The sequence below is a fragment of the Periplaneta americana genome, chromosome 5 (assembly GCF_040183065.1).
Source record: "Periplaneta americana isolate PAMFEO1 chromosome 5, P.americana_PAMFEO1_priV1, whole genome shotgun sequence".
Classification (NCBI taxonomy): domain Eukaryota; kingdom Metazoa; phylum Arthropoda; class Insecta; order Blattodea; family Blattidae; genus Periplaneta; species Periplaneta americana.
In genome coordinates this window covers 113,491,301-113,516,435 of record NC_091121.1, presented here as the reverse complement: position 1 = coordinate 113,516,435, position 25,135 = coordinate 113,491,301, and the positions used below count along the sequence as shown (strand labels likewise).

General features: G+C 35.8%; 1 protein-coding gene across 2 annotated transcripts in view; it reads left to right on the top strand.

The window, feature by feature from the left end:
* The window catches only part of LOC138700080 (uncharacterized), a 433,777-nt gene extending 409,109 nt beyond the window's left edge, over window positions 1-24,668 (top strand). For both annotated transcript variants that reach the window (XM_069826395.1, XM_069826394.1), the window contains 2 exons: window positions 6,073-6,199; window positions 11,657-24,668. In XM_069826395.1, coding sequence (XP_069682496.1) covers window positions 6,073-6,199; window positions 11,657-11,693 — 164 coding nt within the window. In that variant the 3' untranslated portion in view covers window positions 11,694-24,668. The remainder of the gene's footprint in view (window positions 1-6,072; window positions 6,200-11,656) is intronic.
* The last annotated feature ends 467 nt before the right edge of the window (window positions 24,669-25,135 follow it).

Sequence of the window (25,135 nt, the reverse complement as noted above, 5' to 3'; positions counted from 1 at the left end):
TCCCGTAGGTTTGCTTCAACATTCCCTGGGTTACGGTTGCCGATTTCCCAAAGAATTTGACGTTGGCTCTCTGCTTCAGTTCCGAGTCCATCGCATTTCGCAAGTGCGCGGATGCACGTGCTAACAAACCTTGTGTAACACAGGTTTCAATGAAGAGAGCGCTTCGAAACTTCGTGTCGCGTCTTTTCAAGATCGTCTAGTGTCACTGCTGCGCACGCGTGTCAATCACGTGATCCCTTCGCCCACAGCAGACAAAATCTCGGAATTTAATGATCACACCTCGTACATTTTTTCTCAATAATCAAGAACTTCGTTGCTTATTTCAACATCAGTAAGCATGCACCTGCAATTTTGATAGTAGATGCACGTGATTCCCATAGTTGTAATCCTGACACTCTTAACTTTGCAGTAGAAAATGGATTATGCATGTTTTCTCTTCCTCTACACACCACAGCCTGGCTTCAATCAGCAGATAGTGGTCTGTTTGGTCCTCTGAAGAAAGCTTACAGCAGTAGTCCTACAGCTTTCTTCAGGCAACATAGGAGACATTTTACGACGCTCGAGTTTGCTTCCATTGTCAAAGAAGCATGGAACAGATGTGTCAATGTATGTCTGCTGTAAATGCCTTCCGAGCTTCAGACCCTTTTTCACTGCACATGAGTGTCATTCCTGATTATGCTTTAAATTGGAACTGCAGCATAAGGTGACAAACCTACAATTCATACAATTCCTTTAACTGATTCAAATGTATTAGAATCTCCAAACGTCATTCATCGCCAAAGAGTCACATCATCTGCTAAAGGCGTTACGCAATAACCATCACAAATTCCATATACAATATATAATATAGTTAATACAGCTATATTTTCAAGTATTTTAAGTGTTTTTCACTTCTTTCAGTTGAATATGATTCACATGATTAATGCCCAATTTTACCCCCACACTCGGGGGAATATGGGCAAAACACATTAACTTGCATTTTCCAGTTCTACTTGTATACAATTAGGAGTAAGCAATTAGGATTCTTAAATAATATAGCTAAATAGTTAAGAAACATATCCCAGCTGTAAAATTATGTATTAGAAAAACCCGAGAGATATTGCACCCGAAATAGTACTAAGGTGCCCATATTCCCCCGACTTCCCTTATACACACGCAATAAAAACAAATAGAAAAAAAAACACAATAAATACAAAAAGAACATTAGCCCCTAATTACCTCATTCGCTCAGTGTTAATATTACTCATCACAACACTAATAAATAACTCTTTCCCTTATTTCCCCGGCCTCCTCCCCCTCGGCCAGTTCCACCCTCAGCTGTCGAACTTTTGCCATAAATTTTCCCACACTCTCACAGAATTTAGCGTCATTTAGTATATTATCGTATGTTGCCAAGTGCCCCCTGCTAGATGTAATGAAGGACTCTGGCAGGAATCGTTTCCTCAGAGCTTAAACAAACAAAAGTATGAATAAAAAGCCTGAACAAACCAAACCTAACCTGTCAGCAAGTCTAGACCTTACGAAAACTCGCTTCCTATTTTTGTTTAAACTAGATTTTACTAAAGATTATTTTTTTGGTCCTACAGAATATATCTGTTATGGTAACAATATTAGAGGAGAAAAATTCGCTCCGGCGCCGAGGATCGAACCCGGGTCCTTGGTTTTACGTACCAAGCGTCTCATCATTGAGCTACGCCGAAGTCCGAATTTTTTCTCTTCTAATATTAATAGTTTTACTGGTTGAAACTGGTTTTGACCGATTTCGGCTTTTAACGGTAACATTAGCAACGTTATCAGCTGAATTGTACTCAGGACCAGCCAAGCTCTACAACTCGTTTTTAATGAATTGATGGACCCGAAACACAATTTTACGCCCCTCTTTATGTAAAACCTGACGTTTAAAATTTCCTTCTTCCATTTCCACATTCCTATGCCGCACGGCCGAAATTCAAGTGTAGAACCAGAAAAAAAAAACAGAAATCACATAAAAAACAGTGCAATCGAAACAAAATCATTACACATGCATTACACGAACCAAACATAGATGGATGCTCATTGTGCGAAGGGAAATACGTAATTTTGTTTTATTTTATTATTGCCCATCCGCCATGTCATAGAAAGCACCCGCTACCTTACAACATCCAAAATGTATCGTAGTATCTAAACATACTAGACTCTTCCATTTTATCGTTTGGAATAGAAAAGTGCAAGTCCTTGGCGAAATCGAATTCTGTGTAACTAGCTTTTCGAATTTGACCACTGTAAAAGGACGATTGAACACAGTTGATGATACGGGGATTTCCCACCTCCGCCATTAACACAGTAAAAACCTTCAAAGATAGTGTCAACCCAACCACGAGGCGTTGGACACAGCAGTGTAAGCTCTTCCACGTGATCTTATTTCTTGAAGTGTTAGCTCAGCCACACACAAATAACCAAGATTTAGGACCAACTACAGTACGATTATTTAGTCCTGACAGTTGCCGACAATGTGCGCCTGGGTAAGGCGAGTCCATTAATTACGCCAAGGGGTGTTCAGGTTAGTCGCTTGCATTCAGAGTGATCGGATGTCTCGCATGCGATATAGAGTTGTGTTTCCAGTACAGTTAAGCTGTAGTGCATTTCTTTACTGACGGCTCGCTCCTATCTCTACTCCGGAACTCTCCCCGCTACTCCTATTACTTCTCCTCTTTCGCGTCGGTGAGCTGTCAGAACTAAATAATCGATCTGTACTTTAATTCCTTACTAAATGATGCTAGCATCTCATGATTTCATGTTCAAGAAAAGACTTTTAGAATATTACATCATTATCTTCCAGAGAAGAGCAATAATTTTAATCACACCTATAAATCTTAGCCTACTATTTTCAAATTTCATTTCATTTTAGATAACGAAATTTTAAATGTTACAATATAACATGAGAAATGTGTAAATTAAAATTTCGTAGTCAGCATTAATTCTGCCAATGGAGAAGGGAAATCTTGGTTATTTGTGTGAAGGCGCGAACATTAATCGAAACTAAGATTGAACGATGGAGCTGACACTGTTTTTGATAAATTACATTATTAGAATAAGCGTGGCGGATGTGGTATAGGCTATAGACCATAATATTGGTAATGACAATAATTAAAGTAACATACATTACGACAGATAATACAACTACAATTTAAGACTTTATCCATACTTCGCCATTTACAAGATTTCTGAGACTTTCCTGCTGCTCACAAATGCAGAAAGATGCCAACTCTGTTGTAAGCGTTGCCTAAAGCTGATATCCACGATTGAACTAACTGATAGGTTTCCAAATCCCTGATTTACTTCACGGACTTTCAATGTTTTTTTCTGATTTTTTTTATAGATTTGGAAAATGCTTAATCTAAATGATGCAGAATTTAATGGCGAATTGTTTAAAAACGATATAGAATGTGCTTTAACATTGCTGTTGATAAAAAGAAAAGGAAATGAAATGTAGTGTTTTGCAATGACTCCAACAAGTAGAACATCCTTTTCACTCAATTTTTATTCACCTAAAAACAACATATAACCAGCCTTCGACACACCTTGATTTGGTTTTTCCATTATAAACAATAGAAAATTCTAAACTACACGTTTTATAAAAGAAAAAGTCAGTCAACAAGAATGATTTTTATCTCAGTAAATAATACATTAATTTATTGAAATGCCGTTTGTAATAAATGACAGAGGATATCAATAAATCTTTATGTATGCATCACTTGTAACACGAAGACATCGAAGCGGTATTTAGTTCCTTGCGAGTGTTTTCCAGCATAGGCTTATCCGGAATGACAGTATCAGAAACAGCTAGGATTCTCCCATACAAACCTTTCAAATATGCCACTGGGTTCTGTAGACGATGTGTTTTAAGAATCCGCATTAAAAGAAATTTAAAGGTGTTAGATCTGGAGATCTGGGAGGCCATGCTATGAATGCACCTCGTCCAATCCAACGCTCACGGAAGCAGTTATCCAAACGATAATTGACGTGCGCCATGTAGTGAGGGAGAGCTTCGTCTTGCTGCAAGAAATATCCTATATCCTTCATCACCCTCTGCAGAAATTCACTGTCATCGAACATTGACAGCATGCCGGTAGCGAGCTCCTATCGTGCAGGAATACCATTTGGTTTCAACTTCTGCACCAACTGGAATTTGTTTACATGAATATGTAACCTCTTATTAACAACATCAAGGATAGTCGAATTAGTAATCTCTAGTTCGCTGCTGGCACAGAGAACAAACTTAGTTGCTGGAACGCGTCTTGAATTATTTAGATTTGTTGCTCACACACTTTTTACCATGCGCTAGTTTCCCTGTAAGGAGAGCTGGTTTCAAGCAGCTGTTTATGTTGGAATATTGTTGTACTTCTGCCTGGCAGTTGTTGTGGTGGTATTTTTGTCGAAATTTTCTCTACAATGTCACAGGAAATTTGAATTCGGAAAGCCAGTAGCAACACTCAATTTTGTTACACCGTAAACGCCAGTTTGACTGCCAGTTGTGTACAAATAACACTGGGATGTACCAATGATTGCACTGATGCCAACATCGAAACTCAAAAAGTTCCTTTGTCATTTTCTGCAAACAGCATTTTCATACATAGGCTACATCAGGCATGTCAATGTAAATCATAGGTGGTATTTGCCATGGCCCTTGTTCGACTCTTCTACAGTGGCCATATGATTGACACTCAGTTGAGGGTTCGATTGCTGGAAGTTAAGTTGCTATTCTCTTGTCATAGTAAACATACTGAAAGCATTGGTTGTATGCTGTTTCAGGAGATATAAAGTTTATTTCTTTTACTATTGATTAAGTTTACTTCTTTTAAGTGTATCATATTATTGTAATATTACAATAGAGTTTTCTAGTGGAACCAGAAAGTGGAACCTCGAAATTGGTGAATGTCTAAAGTCTTTAAATTTATTTTAATTTTTTTTCTTTTAGTTTTTAAGAGGAATTACGTGCTGTACAATACTTATGGCTGAAGTACGAGTAGATATTTTCTTGTGCAATATTTGAAGTGTGAGATAATGCAGTATTAGTGATGCAAATCAAGCTTTCAGGTATAAATCCCTGTAAAGTTGATTTGAATAATTTCGAGGGAAAAATTTTTCCGGGGCAGATATTGAACCCGGGACCTTTGGTTTAACGTACCAACGCTCTACCAACTGAGTTACCCGGGAACTCTACCAGACACCGATTCAATTTTTCCCTCTATATCCACAGACCTCAAAGTGGGCTGACAACCGTCAAGCAACCAACGTTGAGAGCACACTAACTCTGTGTGACTTAAATTGTGGTTTTCTGTTAACGAACAGTGACGTGTATTATGCAAATCAATTTAAGTCACACAGAGTTAGTGTGCACTCAACGTTGGTTGCTTGACGGTTGTCAGCCCACTTTGAGGTCTGTGGATATAGAGGAAAAAATTGGATCGGTGTCTGGTAGAGTTCCCGGGTAGCTCAGTTGGTAGAGCGTTGGTACGTTAAACCAAAGGTCCCGGGTTCGATACCTGGCCCCGGAACAATTTTTCCCTCGAAATTATTCAGTATTAGTGATTCCTAAAAACGAATGTTTGTAAACCTGTTTTCCATATTACAATAAATTAAAAATATCAATATTTTATAATGCATTATTCATTACGTGAGGAAGTAAAATAATATAATATGTAGAAATAATTAGATATTTTACAATAAGCATGTTTAATATTACAGTTTCGGAATAAACCGCTTGTATAAATCTCTTTTAATACGAACATTTTGTACACAGAGTTCTGGATCTTACGTAAAGTAAGTTTATCATAAATTTAACATTTAACGTAACTTTATTATGTAAGTATCGCAAGGTTTTAGTTCTAGTAGACTATTTTTATTGGAGACAGCTGCTACAATTGCCACGCGAGCCACAACCCTCTCGTAGTGGCCAGTGACCTTGAGAAGACTGGGCTACATTATGCACTGAATTAGAAACCTTTGTTGTTGGATTTTTTGTTCCTGACACCCAGGTTCTGTAGAGGAGGTATTATAAATGATATTTATTTCGTAATTTATATTTTACAGGAGATGAGATCCTTGCGGTGAACGGGGAAGCGCTGCAGGGCATGTCGCATGCGGAAGCCATCGCAGCGTTCAAACGCATCCGCTGCGGTCCCGTGGCGCTGCGACTTGCGAGGAGACACATGCACAGGTACAACATTCATTACTCTAATGATTCTCAGTCGAGAGATTATATTATGTATGGTCTGGATTCAAAGATCGTTTGAATGGTGAAATGTGGTGTTCTTACACTGTAGCCTATAAATATTCTTTAGCAGCAGAAAATAAATTATAATATTAAGGTACAGTACAATTATAACTAGAATTCGGATTTCATTAGCCAAAATATTGGGAAGAGGTTAGCGGTATACACAGTATAGCTGAAGTTTACATAACGAACTCTGAATGGACATACTAAACTACTGAGTGAACAATCCTTCCTGCCCCCCGCGCTTTAGCGGCTTACGGCTAATCGGAACCAGCTGTCAATCCTCCCGCTCCCACCGCGCTGAAGGTCGTCAGGCGTCAGTGTGAGTTGTACTCTTGTAAGATAAGCACATGTTTCTTAGATTAGGAATAGTAATACAGTTTGCCAGTTAAGTCAATATGGCTCAAAATCTTCGTTCTACTGATTCTTGACCTCAATTGTTCTGTTTTCGATTTTGTTTTGTAGGCGTACTCTCTGAGTCATCCTAGGACGGGCTGCCTGGATATTCGTCTGGTTTTCACAGGTGCATGCTTGTTGTATAGTTCAAGTCCATGTCATTGAACATTTCGATTATGTCATCTATTTTCTGCAGACTCCAGATCTTGTACCAAGGTAAATGAAGAGCGTCATTGTTAAGTCTCGTTTCGTCAATGTTTTTCAGCTCAGTAACGTAGCTCTAAATGTCAACAAACCAGCACAAGAAACATGTATAGTCGGGTGGCAGTCAAACTTGTCTTTGTGCCAATGGTCTATTCTACGCCATGGCCATAGAAAAAGAAACAAAAAAGGAAATAATATTAAAAGACAGTAAATTATCAGTTGGAACCTTCGTCATTTTAAATCTAAAATAGCTTACGCGTGCGTATAAAAGTAAAAAATCATATAAGCTTACATAGCTAGCCCACACCTGTGTTGTAACGCTTAGCGCGTCTGGCCGCGAAACCAGATGGCCTGGGTTCGAATCCCGGTCGGGGCAAATTACCTGGTTGAAGTTTTTCTGGGGTTTTCCCTCAATCCAATATGAGCAAATGCTGGGTACTTTCGGTGCTGGACCCCGGACTCATTTCACCGGCATTATCACCATCTCATTCAGACGCTAAATAACCTAAGAAGTTGATACGGCACCGTAAAATGACTCGCTAAATACATACATACATACATACATACATACATACATACATACATACATACATACATACATACATACATACATACATAATGATATGTTTCTAGACTTGTTACAAAACTTATAATGTACTTTTCCTATTTATCAAAACAAATCCTCCACCTACGTTCAGAAAAACTCTTTGTAAGCGGAAAATGTGACCGGAGCAAATCTGAAATGTGATATTATAGTATTTGTTACTATATCATGCAGTCCAGTGAACAATAGCTTGGTGAATCTCATAGTGGATCTCGTATGTGACATATATTTGAACCATAATTATTTTTAAGGGCACTTTTCATAATTGCTTTAATAACTGAATCGGTGAGTTGGAAAAGGGGTCAAGTCCATCATTTTTCAAAATGGTATTTATTGGCGATACCTCACTGCTATGTCTGTACGCATCGTTTGGTATAACAAGGAGTCATGTCCCGTCCACAGAAGTGTGCGTTAGATTAGTATTGAGTTGGAGAAGGGGTCATGTCCAGAGTTTTTTGTCTCTCCTGAACAATTTACTTTTCAGGACATGACCCCTTTTCCAACTCAACGATTCAACTATAGTGAATTGGATTGGTATATATAGTACATAGCAATAGTATTCTTCCAGATGTCAAGGCTTCACTTATTTCCAAAATTCCTGACTGCAGCAGAATGACTGTTATAGGCAATTCAATTGTTTTAAGGTGTATTGTAACATGCTAACATTATACATATATCCAAAAAATTCTATATACTAAACTCACGTTTTGAAGAAGACTGTTTCTCTTCATTGCTGTATTTCTCTTGTAAAGAGAGATGTTCTATGTGTTTTTCATAAGAATGTGTTCCTGAACGACTATTCGATTTATAGAGTAGATTATATTTCCACATTCCTTAATTTTTACTAAAATGTTTCTCCATTTGTTACTGTGGTTACCAGCAAATTCTTGAATAATTGCATTCGACTTCACGTAATTGTGAATTCAACTCCTGTCACGCTGAAAACCGCTCATTAAACTGCAAGACTCCACTGCGAACGTTAGTAGGGTGAAATGAAATGATTAGCCTAAAAAAAAAGGTGCCTAATTCCGTAATACCCCTAATCCGATGATAAAATTTCAGTTGACTGCCATGGAGTTGTGGTCTCTGATTTTAAGTTTTTGGAATACCTAACAGATGCCAGGAGATGTCTTCTTTTCAATAAATTCTATTGACTACCCGCCTTTTGAATAGAAACAGTCGACTGCAGAAGCTTTTGTTCAGTGAAAGGTGGTTGACCAGTAAGTTTTTCTTTCTCTTGTGACCGCTCCTGAAGAAACATTTTATATTTGAGGTAAGAATTAATATAGCATTATAAAAATGATATATTACTGTAGATTATAGTCAGCTGAATCAATGTGTATGATATATACCGACGCTAAATTGTGAAAATTAATGTCTATAAAAGAAAATAGTTCGTGGAAATAATAATAGAAATAAGTTATAGAAAACATCAATTATAATTACAATAAAATAATAGGGCATATATTTAACTTAATTGAAGCGTCGGCTGGAACAACGTTGTAAGTTACAAAATTTTCATTCGACGTGTTTCCGTGTAATAATGTTGTATGCCATGTTACCTTGCTGTACTCTTTGGCTTGCAACTGTCCATCAATGCAGTACGTGAAATTTGTCCACTCAAAATTTTTCTTCCCCATAAGAACAACGTTGTACGTGTACACATTTTTGCACCTTCTGTAAATTTTACCAAATGTAACTTATAACGTTGTTCCAGCCGACGCTTCAATTACTGCTGTTGTTAGGAATATAAATAACGAGAAATAATTGTTATAATTCAAATTATTCAAATTTAATTTTGTATTGAATTTAACTTTCAGTTTATTTTGTTTATAATATATTAATATGTAATACGAATTCCTATAGTTACACAAGTATTTTTTATGAAATTTGTCACTTAGGCCTTCTTTTTATGTTGCAATTTCTTACTTAATCCATATTAAAACAACATACCATGACTTTAATTTGTTTTTCCAAATACGCGTTTGTTTTCTGAGCAGTTAATGAGGATTATTTTAGTATCACGGAATTAGGAAACCACTATCACGGAATTTGGAGCCCTGTCACGGATTTAGGAGCCACTATATAACAATTAAGAATCATATGTTATATACCAAACTTGTGAAACTGTTGACACTGAATGTTGTAAAAACTGTACCTAAAAGTCCAAATAACGTCATTTAGGTGTTATTTGAAAATTTTTATTACAATTTTGGCATAAATATAGACTTTATTAAATATGTCACGGAATTAGCCAACTTTACCCTACTCTGTGAGTTGTTACATGAACAGAGTATAGTAATAATAATCCGTGGCATCACAGGCCTTGAAGGGCCAAGACCGACCAGTCGGCTGCTGGTCTCATGTTCACATACCGAAGCAGAAGTGGACGATCATCCAACCAGAATGGAGGTATCGTGAGGTTAGTATGATGATTCTCCCAGTCGTTATAGCTGGCTTTCGCAACCGGATTTTGCTACCTATCATAGCTCCCCAAGTGCATCACGATGCTGGGTGGGCACTGGTCCCATACACTGGTCGAAATTTCGTGAGAAAATTTCTTCCCCCATGAGGATACCATAGACCACGACGCCACGGCGCGGGACGAACAGAGTACAGTATGGTATTGAAGGGTAGATTTAGCCTATATGCTTAGCTGCACTCAACTTGAAAACAGTGTGTTGGTACGAAATCCCTAAGACTGTTCAGTAATAACTTAGCGCTCCAAACTGCAGGTAGATTTATTGCGGACTTCCTGACACCCGTTCACAGCGGTTATCGCTTGAGACCCGCAAGTAGTGGAAACGGGCGCGCGAAGTATTGTTCGCCCAATCGAATATCAAAACAACTCTCGTCGCGCTTGTTTCAGTAAGCATCACGCAGCTTCTCGTTTGATTCACCAAATTTCGACAGTAGAAGTGAATCAAAACCTTTCCCACGACTAATACCCAAATATAATTTACATTTTCTACGAATTTATATCTTTTTCACTATTAACTTTTACCTGTGTCGAAACTGGGCTTGGTTTATTGTAACCAATTTACAGTTTGACTGTTTCAGCATTGTCTACAGAGAATCGTCTACGCCTAGACTTGGTTTGGAAATGTATGGTTTAGACATATTGTCTGATGTTTCCTTACTGTTGTCTTTTGTAGATTTCAATGTGTTAATTTTTTCTTTGCTTCGCTAAATTCCAGATACAGGAGTGTGATTTTATCCAGTTTATAATGGATACTTTATCATGTACACAATAATGTACTGTATTATTAATGTTCAATAATTTGAGCCGTTCAGAGCAAAAGTCGTGTAAGTCAAAATCGGGTAATGAGGTTTAAAGTAAAAATTCTGTAAAATACAGCGCGAAGTGGCAATTAATATGTCCTTCTTGCTATCCACTGACTAATAATTTAAATAAATTGAATATTAATTGCTACTTTGCGCTGTATTTTACACAATGTTTACTTTAACCCTCATTAGTCTTTTTTGACTTACACCACTTCTGCTCCGAACGGCTCATTTATCCTTACCAACAGCACACGAAATAGCTTAAATTTTAAAAATACAATATCGCAAAATAAAATATAGTCCTACTACTCAATTGTGGAATACGGTACCAAAATATTACAACATAATGTAGTAAAATATCGTGAAGAACTTAGGCATTTCACGTGACCGAATGCAGCGAGTATGTAGGGCTCATCTTGCCACTGGACAAAGTCCTAGGGAAAATAGGAGTGGTGATAGACGCACTAAATTATATTCAAACAGAAGGGAGGCTGTAATAAAATTCATACAGAGATTAAATAAGTAGAATCTCACTACACATCCAATCAAAACAGAAACTGGACACGTTATTACAAAATAATTATTCAAATACAAGCCTTCCATGAACACCACACTTTCCAGTCGAAGCTTGCATAAAATACATTATAATTACGCACATTTTTAGATTGGTGCAAATTTACCACCTAAGAGAACACAGAACAAACATAAGACGTGGTACACATACCCAATCTATGTGATGAAGATATAATATAGTGCTGCAGAATTTTGATCAAATATTTTGCTAGCCTGGAACAAATAACTTATTCAAACATTTTTCACCTTTTTTTGGCCTATCATATAAACGCATTATAAAATTGTAATTAATTAATCTTATAGTTGAAATAACTGTAAATTTTTATTATTTATTTCAGATACACGAGACTCAGGTCATCGGAGAGTGTGGAGTAGACATATGCCACAAAAGAACAGTGCTGAAGAGTCCCGAAATAGGAGCGAAGACATGAGTTTAATTATCTCTAAAAGACTACACAGTTAACACTTCGACAATCTTAGTTTATATTGTAGTATTTCTAGAAGGGCTGAAACCTAGAGTAATGTTTTGTTAGTTTAGTCCTTTGTCGATCATTCTAGTCATAACCAGTGCATAATTTATGACATAGTACTTCAAACAGTGGAGTTTCTTGAGCGACTTGTATATTACACCGTTTTCTAATTAATACTTAACATGTAAGTCTCTGTGATATATTACCTGATTTATACTATTCGATAAGTGTAATGACAATTTACATGTGGATGAACATAAAAGTTTTTTTACAGTTCAAAGCCTTAGAATTGACATTTTTGGAAGGTGAAAAAAGAAATAATTATATTATGTTTGGTGTGAACTTTTCACAAGGATATACAGTATATAGGTTTATTTATATTTTTTATTAAATTTGTGCTATGCAGTGGACGTCACTAAATAACCTATACGCATTCTTCAAATTGACGCTCATCCGCGAGTGTGCGGTCACTCTTGGCGGCAGAGCCAGATGTTCATAGTCCCTTAAGTCAAGTGCATAGATTGCTCATGCAAATTACAGTAACAATCTACTTTCGTCATAGATGTTGGGAATGATATCCTTGTGTCACCACACATCTCTCACACCTTATAATAATACAGTATTTGCATTAACACGCATTATTTCTTCTGCTAAAATTACTGCAATTCTCCTTCTCATATTGTCTTTCAATTCTTCCAACGTCTGCGGGTTATTCCGGTACATTATATTTTATAATACGGTAACTGGACTCTTTTATGGCCTACCTAAGCTTTTAGCTTCTGTGAACTGAAATATGAAAACTGATATTCACATTGGAAAGCGCATATTTGTAAGCATCTTTAAAATGTATCAGCACATTTTAAATGCCCACGTGGTTAGATTGAAGCTTAAAAATAGCATTTATGTCTTATTGGGTACATACATGTATATGCAATATGGCCTATTATCATTTTTTCTTTCTTTTGCATAGAAATATGGAAATAATGATATAGAAATAAAACAAATATTCTCTTTGAACATGTATTGGTATATGAAAGCATAGGCGGAGAGAGAACCGTTTCCTGGGGGGGGGGAGCAAGCAAAACCATAGAATTCCGATGTAACGAGGTTGCGGGGGATATCATTTACTTCCTCCCTCATTATAGCTTGACCGTGGTACAGTATATCGGAATATGATCATTTAATAAAAATATTTTTGAGGTGCATGTTTCTTACATTGTTACATCCATATCCGCGATGTTTCGGACCGAGTTCTATAGGGCTTCAACTGTAGGTCTACTACAAATGCACCCCCCCCTCCCAAATTTGTTTGAACTCTTTTTTTCTATTAACATTACAAAATATTGAATTCAAAAGACTTTCCTTGCTTTTGTTTATGAATGGGATATTATTTGTAAATGCTACCATCGTACCATCTTCCTGGAAAATGGCTGTTTTCACAAAAAAATCTTTGGAATATAGTTATTTTATGAAAACTACTGAAAATTTCCACTCCTTTAACATGGGACTATGGTGTATTTTTCACTAACACCTAATTCAGTAGATGGCCGCTGCAGACTTCTAACACAGGGGTACAGGCTGTTAGAAAAGAAACATTACAATGCTTCCATTCCTCAAACGAGGTATATAAATTCTTATACATTCAGAAATTTAAAATAAATATTATAGTCAAGACACATGATATGAAGACATTAATTCGTCGATTTAAGCATAGAAACTTAATCATAAACAAAAGCAAGAAAAGTCTTTTGCATTCAATATTTTCTAATGTTAATAGAAAAAAAAAGTTCAGACAAGTTTGGGGGGGGGGGGACAATATCCCCCATTTTCCCCCATAGCTCCGCCTATGTATGAAAGTGTAAGAAAAACTGCTCTAATTGTTTTTTTTTAAGTTTCTGAAGAAAAATAATCAACAATAGAATTTTGCCTTCTCAAAATTATCATTTATGGTTCACAGTCCGGGCAAATAAAAGGTAGGCCTACTTTGTCGTTATTTGGTTAAACCAGCACATCCTTCATGCACATACGTATCAAAACTTTCATACTTCCGTATGGCTTTTATTTCATCTGTTACAGAACCATGATTCCTTTTTCTTCGTCCCTGTTACAAACTGTTTTCTTCTAGTTTTCCCGATTTAGTGTTTGAGGTTCCTGCTTTCTGACCACCATCATGTGAAATATCCTTAGGTTGCGCTGCTGTGGTTTCTGAGGCAGGAAATAATTCACTTTGCAGGACAACACCTCGACTGTTGGTGGCTAATTTTCGATTCGAGGTTTTACGTGTCTAGGATGTTGACATCAAATCTTTGAATGAAGTGTCAGTGCATACTCTGTATCACTCTTTTTCTATAATGACTGAGTCCCATTTAGTATACCAGTCTCGACAGGATCATCTTCGTCACCATAGGCCATATTGGTTCCACTTGATATAACGTTCTCTTTGTTTGGTTATGGAAAGGATGTTATAAATAAACGTAAACTACATTATATGACTTTAAAATAGATATTAAAAGCTACAATAATACGTAACTCTGAAATGAATGACCAACAATGCGTATGTATATACAGAGAGTGGGAAATTATCATTGGAATATTAGATTACATGAAAGAAAAATTCGTTACTCAGCAACTTTATCAGACTGCAGCCAATTGAAAACACAAACTGCACTGCCACCAGCTTCAGTGCTGCTAACATATCGCTCTACAATCTCGCTAACTTTTCAACAAATAGTAGCTAAATCTCTCCAAAGTTTCTTAAAAAATCTCCAGAACTATCGCAAAAAATTAATAATAAATATCACTAAACAAAAATAAGAGAAACATGCATATGCGGAGAAAAATATAATTTCCTCGTCGTGACCCTCTTCTGCGGAGTCTGGTTGTATTGTTGACAGCTGTGATGTTGAGATGGAAGGTGTGGGAACAGCTGATTGTGAATACACTGGACTTGACTCAATCATTGACACTAAACTTTCTGGCAAATTGTAAGTGTGGAAATTTTCACTCAAGCGATTGACCACAATTATTTTTGTGAAATCTAACACTTTTTAAATCTTATGTATTGAAATATATTAAAATCAGCAAAAATCTGCAGTCTCATTTCCTTCACACGAACTGTCGGCACAAAATTCCAAAACTCAACTGCCTCGGTTCGGTTCGGAGTGGAAAATCTCCGGAAAGAACTGAGAATTGGCTGGAGCTCGCGATTCGTCACGTGTCAATCAAAGTTGCCACCGTTTATCGGTGTTGGAGCAGTAGCACTGAGAGAGAACCTAACCCGTGAGAATCATTGAATCTGCATCTTTCACCCCTGATCACAAATATATGAGATCAGGGCTTTCACATAGGCCTATGAATCATTAGACGACTCAGTCATGCACCCAGGCCTCGTCTGAAACTAAGTGCACGACTTCAGTTGAATGTTTTAACTTAAAAGAAAGGAAAAAGTGGAAGAATATAAAAATCATCAGAAAAGTCGCTAATCATATTTTACAAAATTTGTCGCCGAGACTGATTCAAAATTCCCTAGATTTAGCAACTTATCGCTAAATATGGCAACATTGACAAGCTTGAAATGAGTCTACAGGACTGCCTGCATTAGATTGACTACCTGCTTTACATGCCAGCGCTATCTGGTGAAATTCAGCCATAACTACGTCAAAATAAAAAAACTAGGCCATACTGGGTCCACCTACATGATCTCCCATAAAATAAGAAATCGCATACGGCAAGATCTAGAAATAGCGTTTGCCATATTCCCTTACTGATGACCGTAAGCTTCAAAAATGTCTGCAATTAGTGCTAACAATAGATCAGCTGTATACGTTGTAGTGGAGTCTTGTTTAAAATAATGCCTGTATATATTCAGTGTTAAATAATTTTTCTAAGAATGGCGTGATTATGTTATCCCAAGCACTTTCTTCCTGATAAACTAAAATGAATTCTTGTACAAACACTCGTGATGCCACACTTCGACTACTGCGATATTAGGCCTATATTAAGTAACCTAAATGCAAATTTGAGCAGCAAGCTACAACGTGTGCATAATGCGTGCGTCCGTTATATTTGAAATATTCGTAAGTATGATCATGTTTCCCCGTCTTTCTAAAATATGTCTTGGCTAAGGCTAAGTGACCGACGAGCTCTGCATTCTCTCATTCTCTTATTTCAAATTTTGCGCACCGCTACCCCAGCTTATTTGGTTTCTCGTTTTCAAAATTTATCCGTACATCATCAACTAAGTACCAGGTCTCATCAAAACAACTTACTCATTATACCCTACCACAAGTCATCTTTATATTCTTCATCCTATACAGTTTCAATTGCTAGAAATTGGAACTCGCTTCCGAGTGTTGTAAGGGGTTGTTGGACAATTACTTCATTTAGGTCAAAATTACATAAATTCCTATTTAACAGATTAATTCTGCAGTGCATGGGGAAAAGTGACATAAGTCAGTTTCCACAAACCTTTTTTGATAATTTATTGACAACTTACACTGGCTTATGTCGATTTGATTTTTTTCTGTATGAATTATTGTAATGGGGGAAATATTGACGTATTTTTTTCCAAGCGAGCAGATGTTCCGTAAGTTGTCAATAAATTATCAAAAAAGGTTTGTGGAAACTGACTTATGTCACTTTTCCCAAGCACTGCAGAATTACTGAATAATATTTGTTACTCATAATGAAACTAACATCTGTCCATGCTTATGATTACCATTAATTTCTCTAAATAGAATATAAAAACTCTAATGGCATAATTTCATTATATTAATGTTATCATTATATCAATATATTTTAGATTTATATTTTGCTCCCTATAACATAGTTCTAGTAAAATTATTTAAATTAATTCTCATCATTTTAACCAACTAGCTATCTCAACTTAATTATAATTCTTTATGTATTCCATATAGACTGAATTGAATTAAATTAGATCATGAATTAAGTTATTACTTTTTCTTATAGATTTTATCTGAATTTAAATAAACATGTACTAGTCATTAAAACTTAAGTATATTGCTGGAGAATCTTTTAAATGTATTGTAAATATTCAGAATTTAAATATGTATGTAAGTATTGTATTGATTAAGGCTGGTTGAGTGGAAGAGAAGGACTTATAGCCTTAAATCTGTCAGCGAAAATAAAACATTCTATTCTATTCTTTTGACCTCTGGACATTTACAGCATTAGAAAAATATAGGCCCTATAATTCTGTAAGTATTCACTATGCAACATACTCTAATTTTTTGGCCATGAAATGACATTTCGTGCACAAGATCCAGTACCTGTTGATTGTTCTGTGTCGCTACACGACCATGTAAATAAAACCATACTTCATCCATGAAAAAAATTAAATGTGTATCAATAGAGCCATTATTAACATTATCCACCACCGAATTGTAGAAATTTACTCCACTCACATTAAGACGTGGCTACAATCCCTGAACAAATAAAGTGGTACATGACTGTTTTTTATTAGACACATTAATTTCGAGATCTTACACAGAATATTCTTGTAATGCCGTGTCCCATTTCTGTCTATGAGGGAACTTAAAATTATAAATAAAAAAGTGTATCGGAATAACCAGCATATGTTGGAAGAACTGAAAGACAATATAAGAAGGGAAATTGCAGAAATTTCAGAAGAATAAATTAATACGTGTTAATTAAAATCTTCTTAAAAACTGTGACAGATGTGTGGTTACACAAGAATAACATTTCCAACATCTTCTATGACAATGGTAAGTGGTTACTGTAATTTGCATGAGCAATCTATGTGCCAGACTTCAGAGGCCATGAATATCCTACTCTGCCGGCAAACAGCATGCTTCCAGCCGCCACGTGCAACTGTACACTCACGGATGAAGGTCTGCTTGAAGACTTTGTATGCGGAAATTACTCTCTCAAGAGTTAAAGGAATATTTATTTAAGATAAATTAATTTAGTTACATTGTATATTTGACGTAAAATACCTCACTTAAATTACGAGAGGTCCAGGAGGAAATTTTATTGGTTGAAGAAGTTTCGATGCGATCATTTTATAATCTTTAAGGGTTTAGGTACAGCATACAGCAGTGAAATTTTGGAAATATTCAACATTTTTTTCCTTCATTACTGTATCTTGTACAATAATGAAAATTAGCAACTGTAAAATATTGTCCTTCTGCTGTATGACAAATATTTTTACGACTTAATTTTTTTTTTTTTTTTTTTCAAAATTTATAATAGTGGTAGTTCGCTGTACAGTGATGAAGCGTTTCCCTCATAACTAAAAAATTATTCAACATTCTGTAATGAAATTTTTTGTGTGCATTTATGTATGTCATATCTACAATATGATGCAAAATCACTTCTCTACCTTTGATAGATTGTCTGATAAAAAATAAATTCACTTTAAAAATGGTCACATATCAGTATTTTATTCTAACACAAAATAAAAACTATATTATTTATTAAGGAATGTAGTTGAAAGATCATGATATTGTAAACATGAGTTTCAGCAATAAAATAAAAGAGAGAGAACATAAAAAGTTAACAAGTTTATTAGTTATGAGGGAAATGCTTCATCTCTGCACAGTGAACTACCACTGTTTTGAACTTTGAAACAAATATATACATCAATTATTTTTTTATCGTAAAATTATTTTTTTCATATAGCAGAAGGACATTGTTTTACACATATAAATTTTCATTATTGTACAATATACAGTAATGGAGAGAAAAAAAAAAGTTGAATAATTACAAAAATTTTACTGCTCTAAGCTGTACCTAACCCCTTAATTTCTAATTGCTTTCATCATTGTGGTGGAAACAAAATACAAACTTGAGGCTTGAGATGAATAATACGTTTTCACTTGACAAGTTCCATGAGATTCCTAGGAATGTTCCACGAATTAACCAACCACAGAAAATTCTTCAGTTCATGGTGGCATCATAAGTTATAGCAGTATAATGCTAGTCGAACATTTTGAACAATAATTTATTTTCTGAGACTTCCACTTTAAATTATTAGCATAAAACATGTTAGGAGGAAGTAAGAGAGTTTACTAGGTTTGGTAATCTGAGGTCAACAACACATGTTCAATATATTTTACAGAACATATATTTAAATCTGTATGTACGGATTGTGATTCCTTCTTATTTTGTAATCGCCCTCTTGATTCTTTATAATGTGAAATTGCAATTTTATGCTAATTTAATTTAATTTTATGTATAACATTTATACATTTCTATACGTTTGTTATGTATATACATATTCTAATTATTATTGTGGAAAAATGTATGACTAATTTTTCTAGTTTATTAGATCATATTACTATGATATGAAGATATGATTTGTTTTCGCAAGCTAAAATGTGCTAATATGTCCATTGCCTTCTCCAGCTCAATTAGTGAAAGGAGATAGGTGCTCCGTAAGTTGTTAATGAGCCAGGATAATTTCTCAAATATGTTTTTATATTTCGGATTCAAGTTTATGGTTTACTATTCATATTCTAGACATAAAAATACTATAATAATTTGAAAATTTGAATTTATATTGAGTCGGATACCCTAGTCATTAATTATACATAAATACCGTATACAACTAACCGCTCTTGAAAGCATATGGGACAGGAATGTTAATCCGTGATCGGTGTAATATATATTTTCCCGGGACGAAAGTCTAGTGAGAAAGGAAAAGGATGAACTTACGAAAATAATGTCAGTTCTCATTATTGGTGGTTTTATAATGCACACATTTTTACATCCAATAAATGAAACAGAGTTTTCGAATTTCAGAAAAGGAGAATCAAAGAAAACTACGAGAAGTGAGGCAATGACATTACTGGGTTACTATATTTGCATTGGATGAAGAAAAGAACTAAATGTAGATAGTGTCCGAATAGTCACTGTGCACCGAATATAGTAATGATTACTGCAGTTTATTATTGTGGTATGTAATATGTTAATACAGACTTTTTAACTGAATTAGAATGAAATGGAATCGATACGTTACATGGCAGTGTTTTGTTGTGTGTTAATCGTTACCCCACTATCCCAGTCATATTTCCTAAACCATTTTCCAAAAATAATTTTCATAATGACATTTTTCGTAATTTTTCATTAATAACTGTTTTTCATAACCATTTTTCCTAAACTGTTTTTCATAATGGCCATTTCTGTGCTTTGGGGCAAGACAATATGGACCATATAAAGATAAAACCACTTTCTGAATGTTCCCTTGTTCTACTGCCTATGTCTGTAATTTATTTGGTCATATCTGCCATCTATGAAGACTGTGAGAACAATTTGAAAATAGAGACACCATTGCATTACAGTGAAGACAATGGTAAGCGCCATTCGTGTTGTGAAAATGGCCGCTACTAGGAAGAAGTTACTGTTGCAAGGAGAAATAATGAGTCCAAATGAAGAACCATCATTCAAACGGGATGCTAAAAGTGGTTCTCAATATGGATCAAGTACTTGAAACGAGAGAAAGAGGGGAAAAGACAACGAAGAAACTAGAAAGCAAGAAAACGAGTAAATTGAAAAAAAAATAGATAAAACGAGAGAGAAAATAGAAGCAATGCAGAGGACAAATTAGTGGTAAAATAAAAGAGAAAATAGAGGGAAATTAGAAAAGAAAATCGAGAGAAAACAGGGAAAATGTAGAGAAAGTAGAGGAGAAATTAGGGGGAAAGTGGAGGAGAAAATATAGCCAAAACTAAGGAGAAAATAGATGTAAGATAGAGGAGAAATAAACTATAATTAGGCCTACTCTGTTTTCACTTCTATTTCTTCATCCCTTTTCTGTTTATTTTTCCCTCCATATTCTCTCTATTTTCACGCCTATTATCCCTTTATTTTCCCCTGTTTATTCTCCTATATTTTCCGCTTTATTTTGCCCACATTTTCTCATCTATTCTCTTCTGTATTTTCTTGTCTATTTTCCCCCTATTTTTCCACTATTATTCCTCTATTTGCTTCTGTATTTCCCTTGATTTTCTACTGTATTTGCTCCTCTGTTTTCTGCTCCATTTTCTACATGAATCCTCAATTTTCCCCTATATTATCCCCTCTATTTTCCTATCTATTTTTGCTCTATTAAAAAAATTATGTTTTATTTAACGTCGCTCGCAACTGCAGAGGTTATATCAGCGTCGCTGGTGTATTGGAATTTTGTCCCTCAAGAGTTCTTTTACATGCAAGTAGTATATCCTGTAGTCAGATTATTAAACCAACAATCAGTGATATTAACAAAAATTTTGTATGACACTTGCCTAAAATAACTTTTGATGAATATAATGGTAACTCTACAAACAATGAGGCGTGTAGCGTTGTGTATATATATATTAATTACTATTAAATATGCTGGTGTTTGATTTTAAAAATATGATTAAACGATAATGAATATTATATTAAATCATATGAACTGGACTGAAATATCAGCTTTTACCATATATGATTCATAGGCCTTTCCAAACTTTGTTTTTTCAACTTCTCAAAACTTTTCTAATGACACTTACCATTGTCTTGCCCCAAGGCATAGATTTACCATTATAACAACATTTTGGTTTTTGTTCTGAAACCGTGCTAACGGAACCTACGTTAAACATTGATATTTGGAATTTAATACAATTCGGAGCGTACATAACAGTTAAAAGAAGAAAAAATTGAACAGCCCAAAATTGTCTGTAAAAATCGATCATTAGTCGTCATATGTATTACAGAGCAAAACCGCTTATTCCAAGAAAAACTTACTAACAGTGTGTAAAGTAAAAAGGAAAAGAATGTAAGGGGTGAATAGTTACTCTTCAGGGTGGTGAAGATATCCTGATTACAAAACGTTCTGATCATTTTCACGCACCAAATCGCGAGAAAGCCGAAGCAAGATGTTAAATGTACAGAAAAAAGAATTGCAGAAGAACATCCAGTGCAGCCACCTGCTCATGTACTTCGGACACAATTAACGCAATATAATCTGGAATGGGGGGCGCGGTAGCGCCATGATTAAGGCATAACGCTGCAAGCCGGAAGGTCACGGATTCGATTTCTGATCGGGTCATGGATATTTCCTTTGATATAATCCTTCCAGTCGCACTATGGTCCTGGGGTCTACCCAATCTCTACCAGAAATGAGTACCAGGGGTATTTCCTTGGCGGTAAAGATGACGTAGGACTAGCATCCGCTGCAATTAATACCGATTATATTATCAGTAAAGGTGGAAACCTGAACCTCTCCTCATTCTCTGGGTCGATTTGACCTTTAATGGGGTTTACTTTACTTTTATCATCAGGATTCCATCGAATAATGGTACATAGTTGGGCGTTCAGCACGAGAAAGACTAAGAGCAGTTCTATCTAGATATTCAGTGGAAAAATGGAACCATTACAAGGCCAAAAGGAGCGTTTCTCAACGTACTAAGAATGTACAGTAAGTGAGGCGTGTCATAATCGCTTTAACCCCGTCGTCGGGAAACGTCACTCTGATTTCTATTTGACGTTGATCGAGATTCAAAAAGAACAATCAGAAACAGAAACTATTAGAGAAAAGTTAAGTTTCAGAAGAAGTGTTAAGGCAGGCACAAGAAATAAGTAGATTTCAAATGAAAGAATAATAATTAGAAACATAGTAAAGAATTATAACTTTTATAAGAATTAAAATCGTGTTTGAATAATTTCGAGGGAAAAATTGTTTCGGGGCCGGGTATCGAACCCAGGACTTTTGGTTAAACATACCAACGCTCTACCAACTGAGCTACCCGAATTCGATACCCGGCCCTGGAACAACCCTCGAAATTATTCAAATCAACTTTACAGGGAGTTATACCTGAAACCATGATTTGCATAATACACGTCACTGTACTTTAACAGAAAACCACAATTTAAGTCACACAGAATTAGTGTGCACTCATTGTTTGTTGCTTGACGGTTGTCAGCCCACTGTGAGGGCTGTGGATATAGAAGGAAAAATTGGATCGGTGTCTTGTCGAGTTCCCGGGTAGCTCAGTGATTTGGATGAAATCTGTTTTGCAATATCTGCATGAATTAGTACATATAATTCTCCTACAAGATTTAATATAATAAAGTGTTTTCATTTTTTGTAATTCAGTATTTTTATGATATTAGGAAAAGTCGCATTAGAAAACTGCAATTACGATTTTTAGTTGTAGCAAAATTCGTTTTACGGAAGAATGAACTTTAGGAACAGTTAAATCAATGTAACATGAAAAGTGTTTATTAAACCAATGGAAATTCAATTGACTGAAGCATTCGCATCGGTTTCAGCGGTGTTACAACCTTTAAGAAATACTCAAGGGTTCCATCCAAGAGCACGAACAGAAATTGTCCTCGCATGCAGTCCGTACGTGTGGTTCCATTGTACTATACGGGATGATGTACATGCTAAAGGCCCTGCACTACAAATTTCCCTGCGCGCCGCCGCCGAACTCCCCTACACCCTAATCAGTCATTCCAAGCCGTGACAAATCTAGCCTTCAAAAGAGGTGCAACAGTGACGTAGAATCTCAGAATATCATGCAAGCAGACACATAAAATATATTCTACATCAATGTCGCACCACAATTGAAGGTTAGATCTACCCCGGCTGGGCATGCCTGGCCTACATGATCTCCTTTACCTTCCACGTAGACATCACCGCGATCCCACGAGCTACCACAAATCCAGTGTACAGCCCACGGTACATAGCACTACCACCAACAACGAATGACCACATATCCACGCGATCCAAGTTCGATGGCGACCCGCGAGTCTACATCAGAGCAAGCCCGAAAAATGGGAAAGAAACGGAGATGATGATGAAATAAGGGAGTGCCGAAATATGTCCGAGATCCAACGCCGAAATTTACCCAGAAATTCTGCTTCGATTTGTTGAGGAAAATCTGCGGAAGGAACCTCAACCAGGTTATGAACTCGAGCCCGCTCGTTTCACAGTCAGACGTTCTAACCGTTACTCGACGTTAGTGGACTCGCTCAAGGGCTAAAATACTATATTATAATATAGGAATGAGGATTAGGCGTCCATATTCAGGTGAAGGAAATGGCAATGATACATATTAGCACATGATTTTAATGCTATGGTCCTGCGATTAGAAATGTTTGTCTATGTTCTACAGCTGATTCGAATGCATATGCATTATCATTGGGGAGAGTAACCGAATAAAGGGGCTAACAAATATTTAAATTCTTAACTCCTCTTACGTCAGCCACTGTTTCGCTTCAAATTCTGATCGGTAATCATCAATATAGGCTCAACAAAATTTCTGAAGCATAAAAATGTAATAATAATAATTAAGAGGAATATTATCTTCGTCCAACTACATATACAATATTATATCAGTTCAAACTTGTCGATATTATTTATCGGGCAGAGATGTGTCTCCTTTTCTCTAGGCAGAATTTGTGTGATCTCTGGAATCAAATTCACAAGCAATTCAGTCAGTATAATAATACCTTAACTTCCTTTATATTTTTTTATTATTGTGGATTAGTTTCAATATTGTGTTATATGTATAAAATTACATTTCCTTAAAAATATATAGCTCATGAATTTCGCACTGGTTTTATTAAAATATTAGTTACATTATAAGTTTCAGAAAATATCGGCAGACACACAAATAGGCACGTTCAATGCATTTCATTCGTAGAACTTCAGTAATTTATAATCAGGACATAAAGGAGTTACACATTCTTACTTGTCTTTTTTCTGATACTCTGTTAAGTAGTAATAGTTGTTATATAATTGTCACTAGAAACATTTATTTAAGTTTCCATGAAAGAAAGTCCAATAGTTGTAATTGTTTCTGGTATGTAACGTATTTGTGTTCATGTAGTAAGCATAGTATCTTTGTGCAATATTAAATGTTTAGCACACTTACATTCTTGTTATTGTTAATATTACTATTATGTTGAAGTAAGTATTTTGTAAATCATTACTAATTCTACCACCTCATTGATATCTTGTTTACGCAGTGAGCCTTGTACTGATACGGAAATAAAATTTGGAGCTCCTTTATTGTATGAATAAACTCAAGGGAAAAATTGTTTCCGGGGCTGGGTATCGATCCTTGGACCTTCGGTGTAGCGCATCAACGCTCTACTGATTGCGCTACCCAGGAACTTCACCCGACACCGTCTCAACTTATTTTGTTTCGCTTACAACACACTGCGCATGCGCAGTTCTCCAAAGCGGTAGTCCATACGGCATCGTTTTGTCAGCAATTTAAAAATGTAATTTTTCTTCGATTCTTATCGCAATCCGAAAGGTATTTGAAATGATGCGATGAAAAGTAATGTAATATTAATAGTAGATGGATATTTATAAACATTGCAGTAAAATAGAAC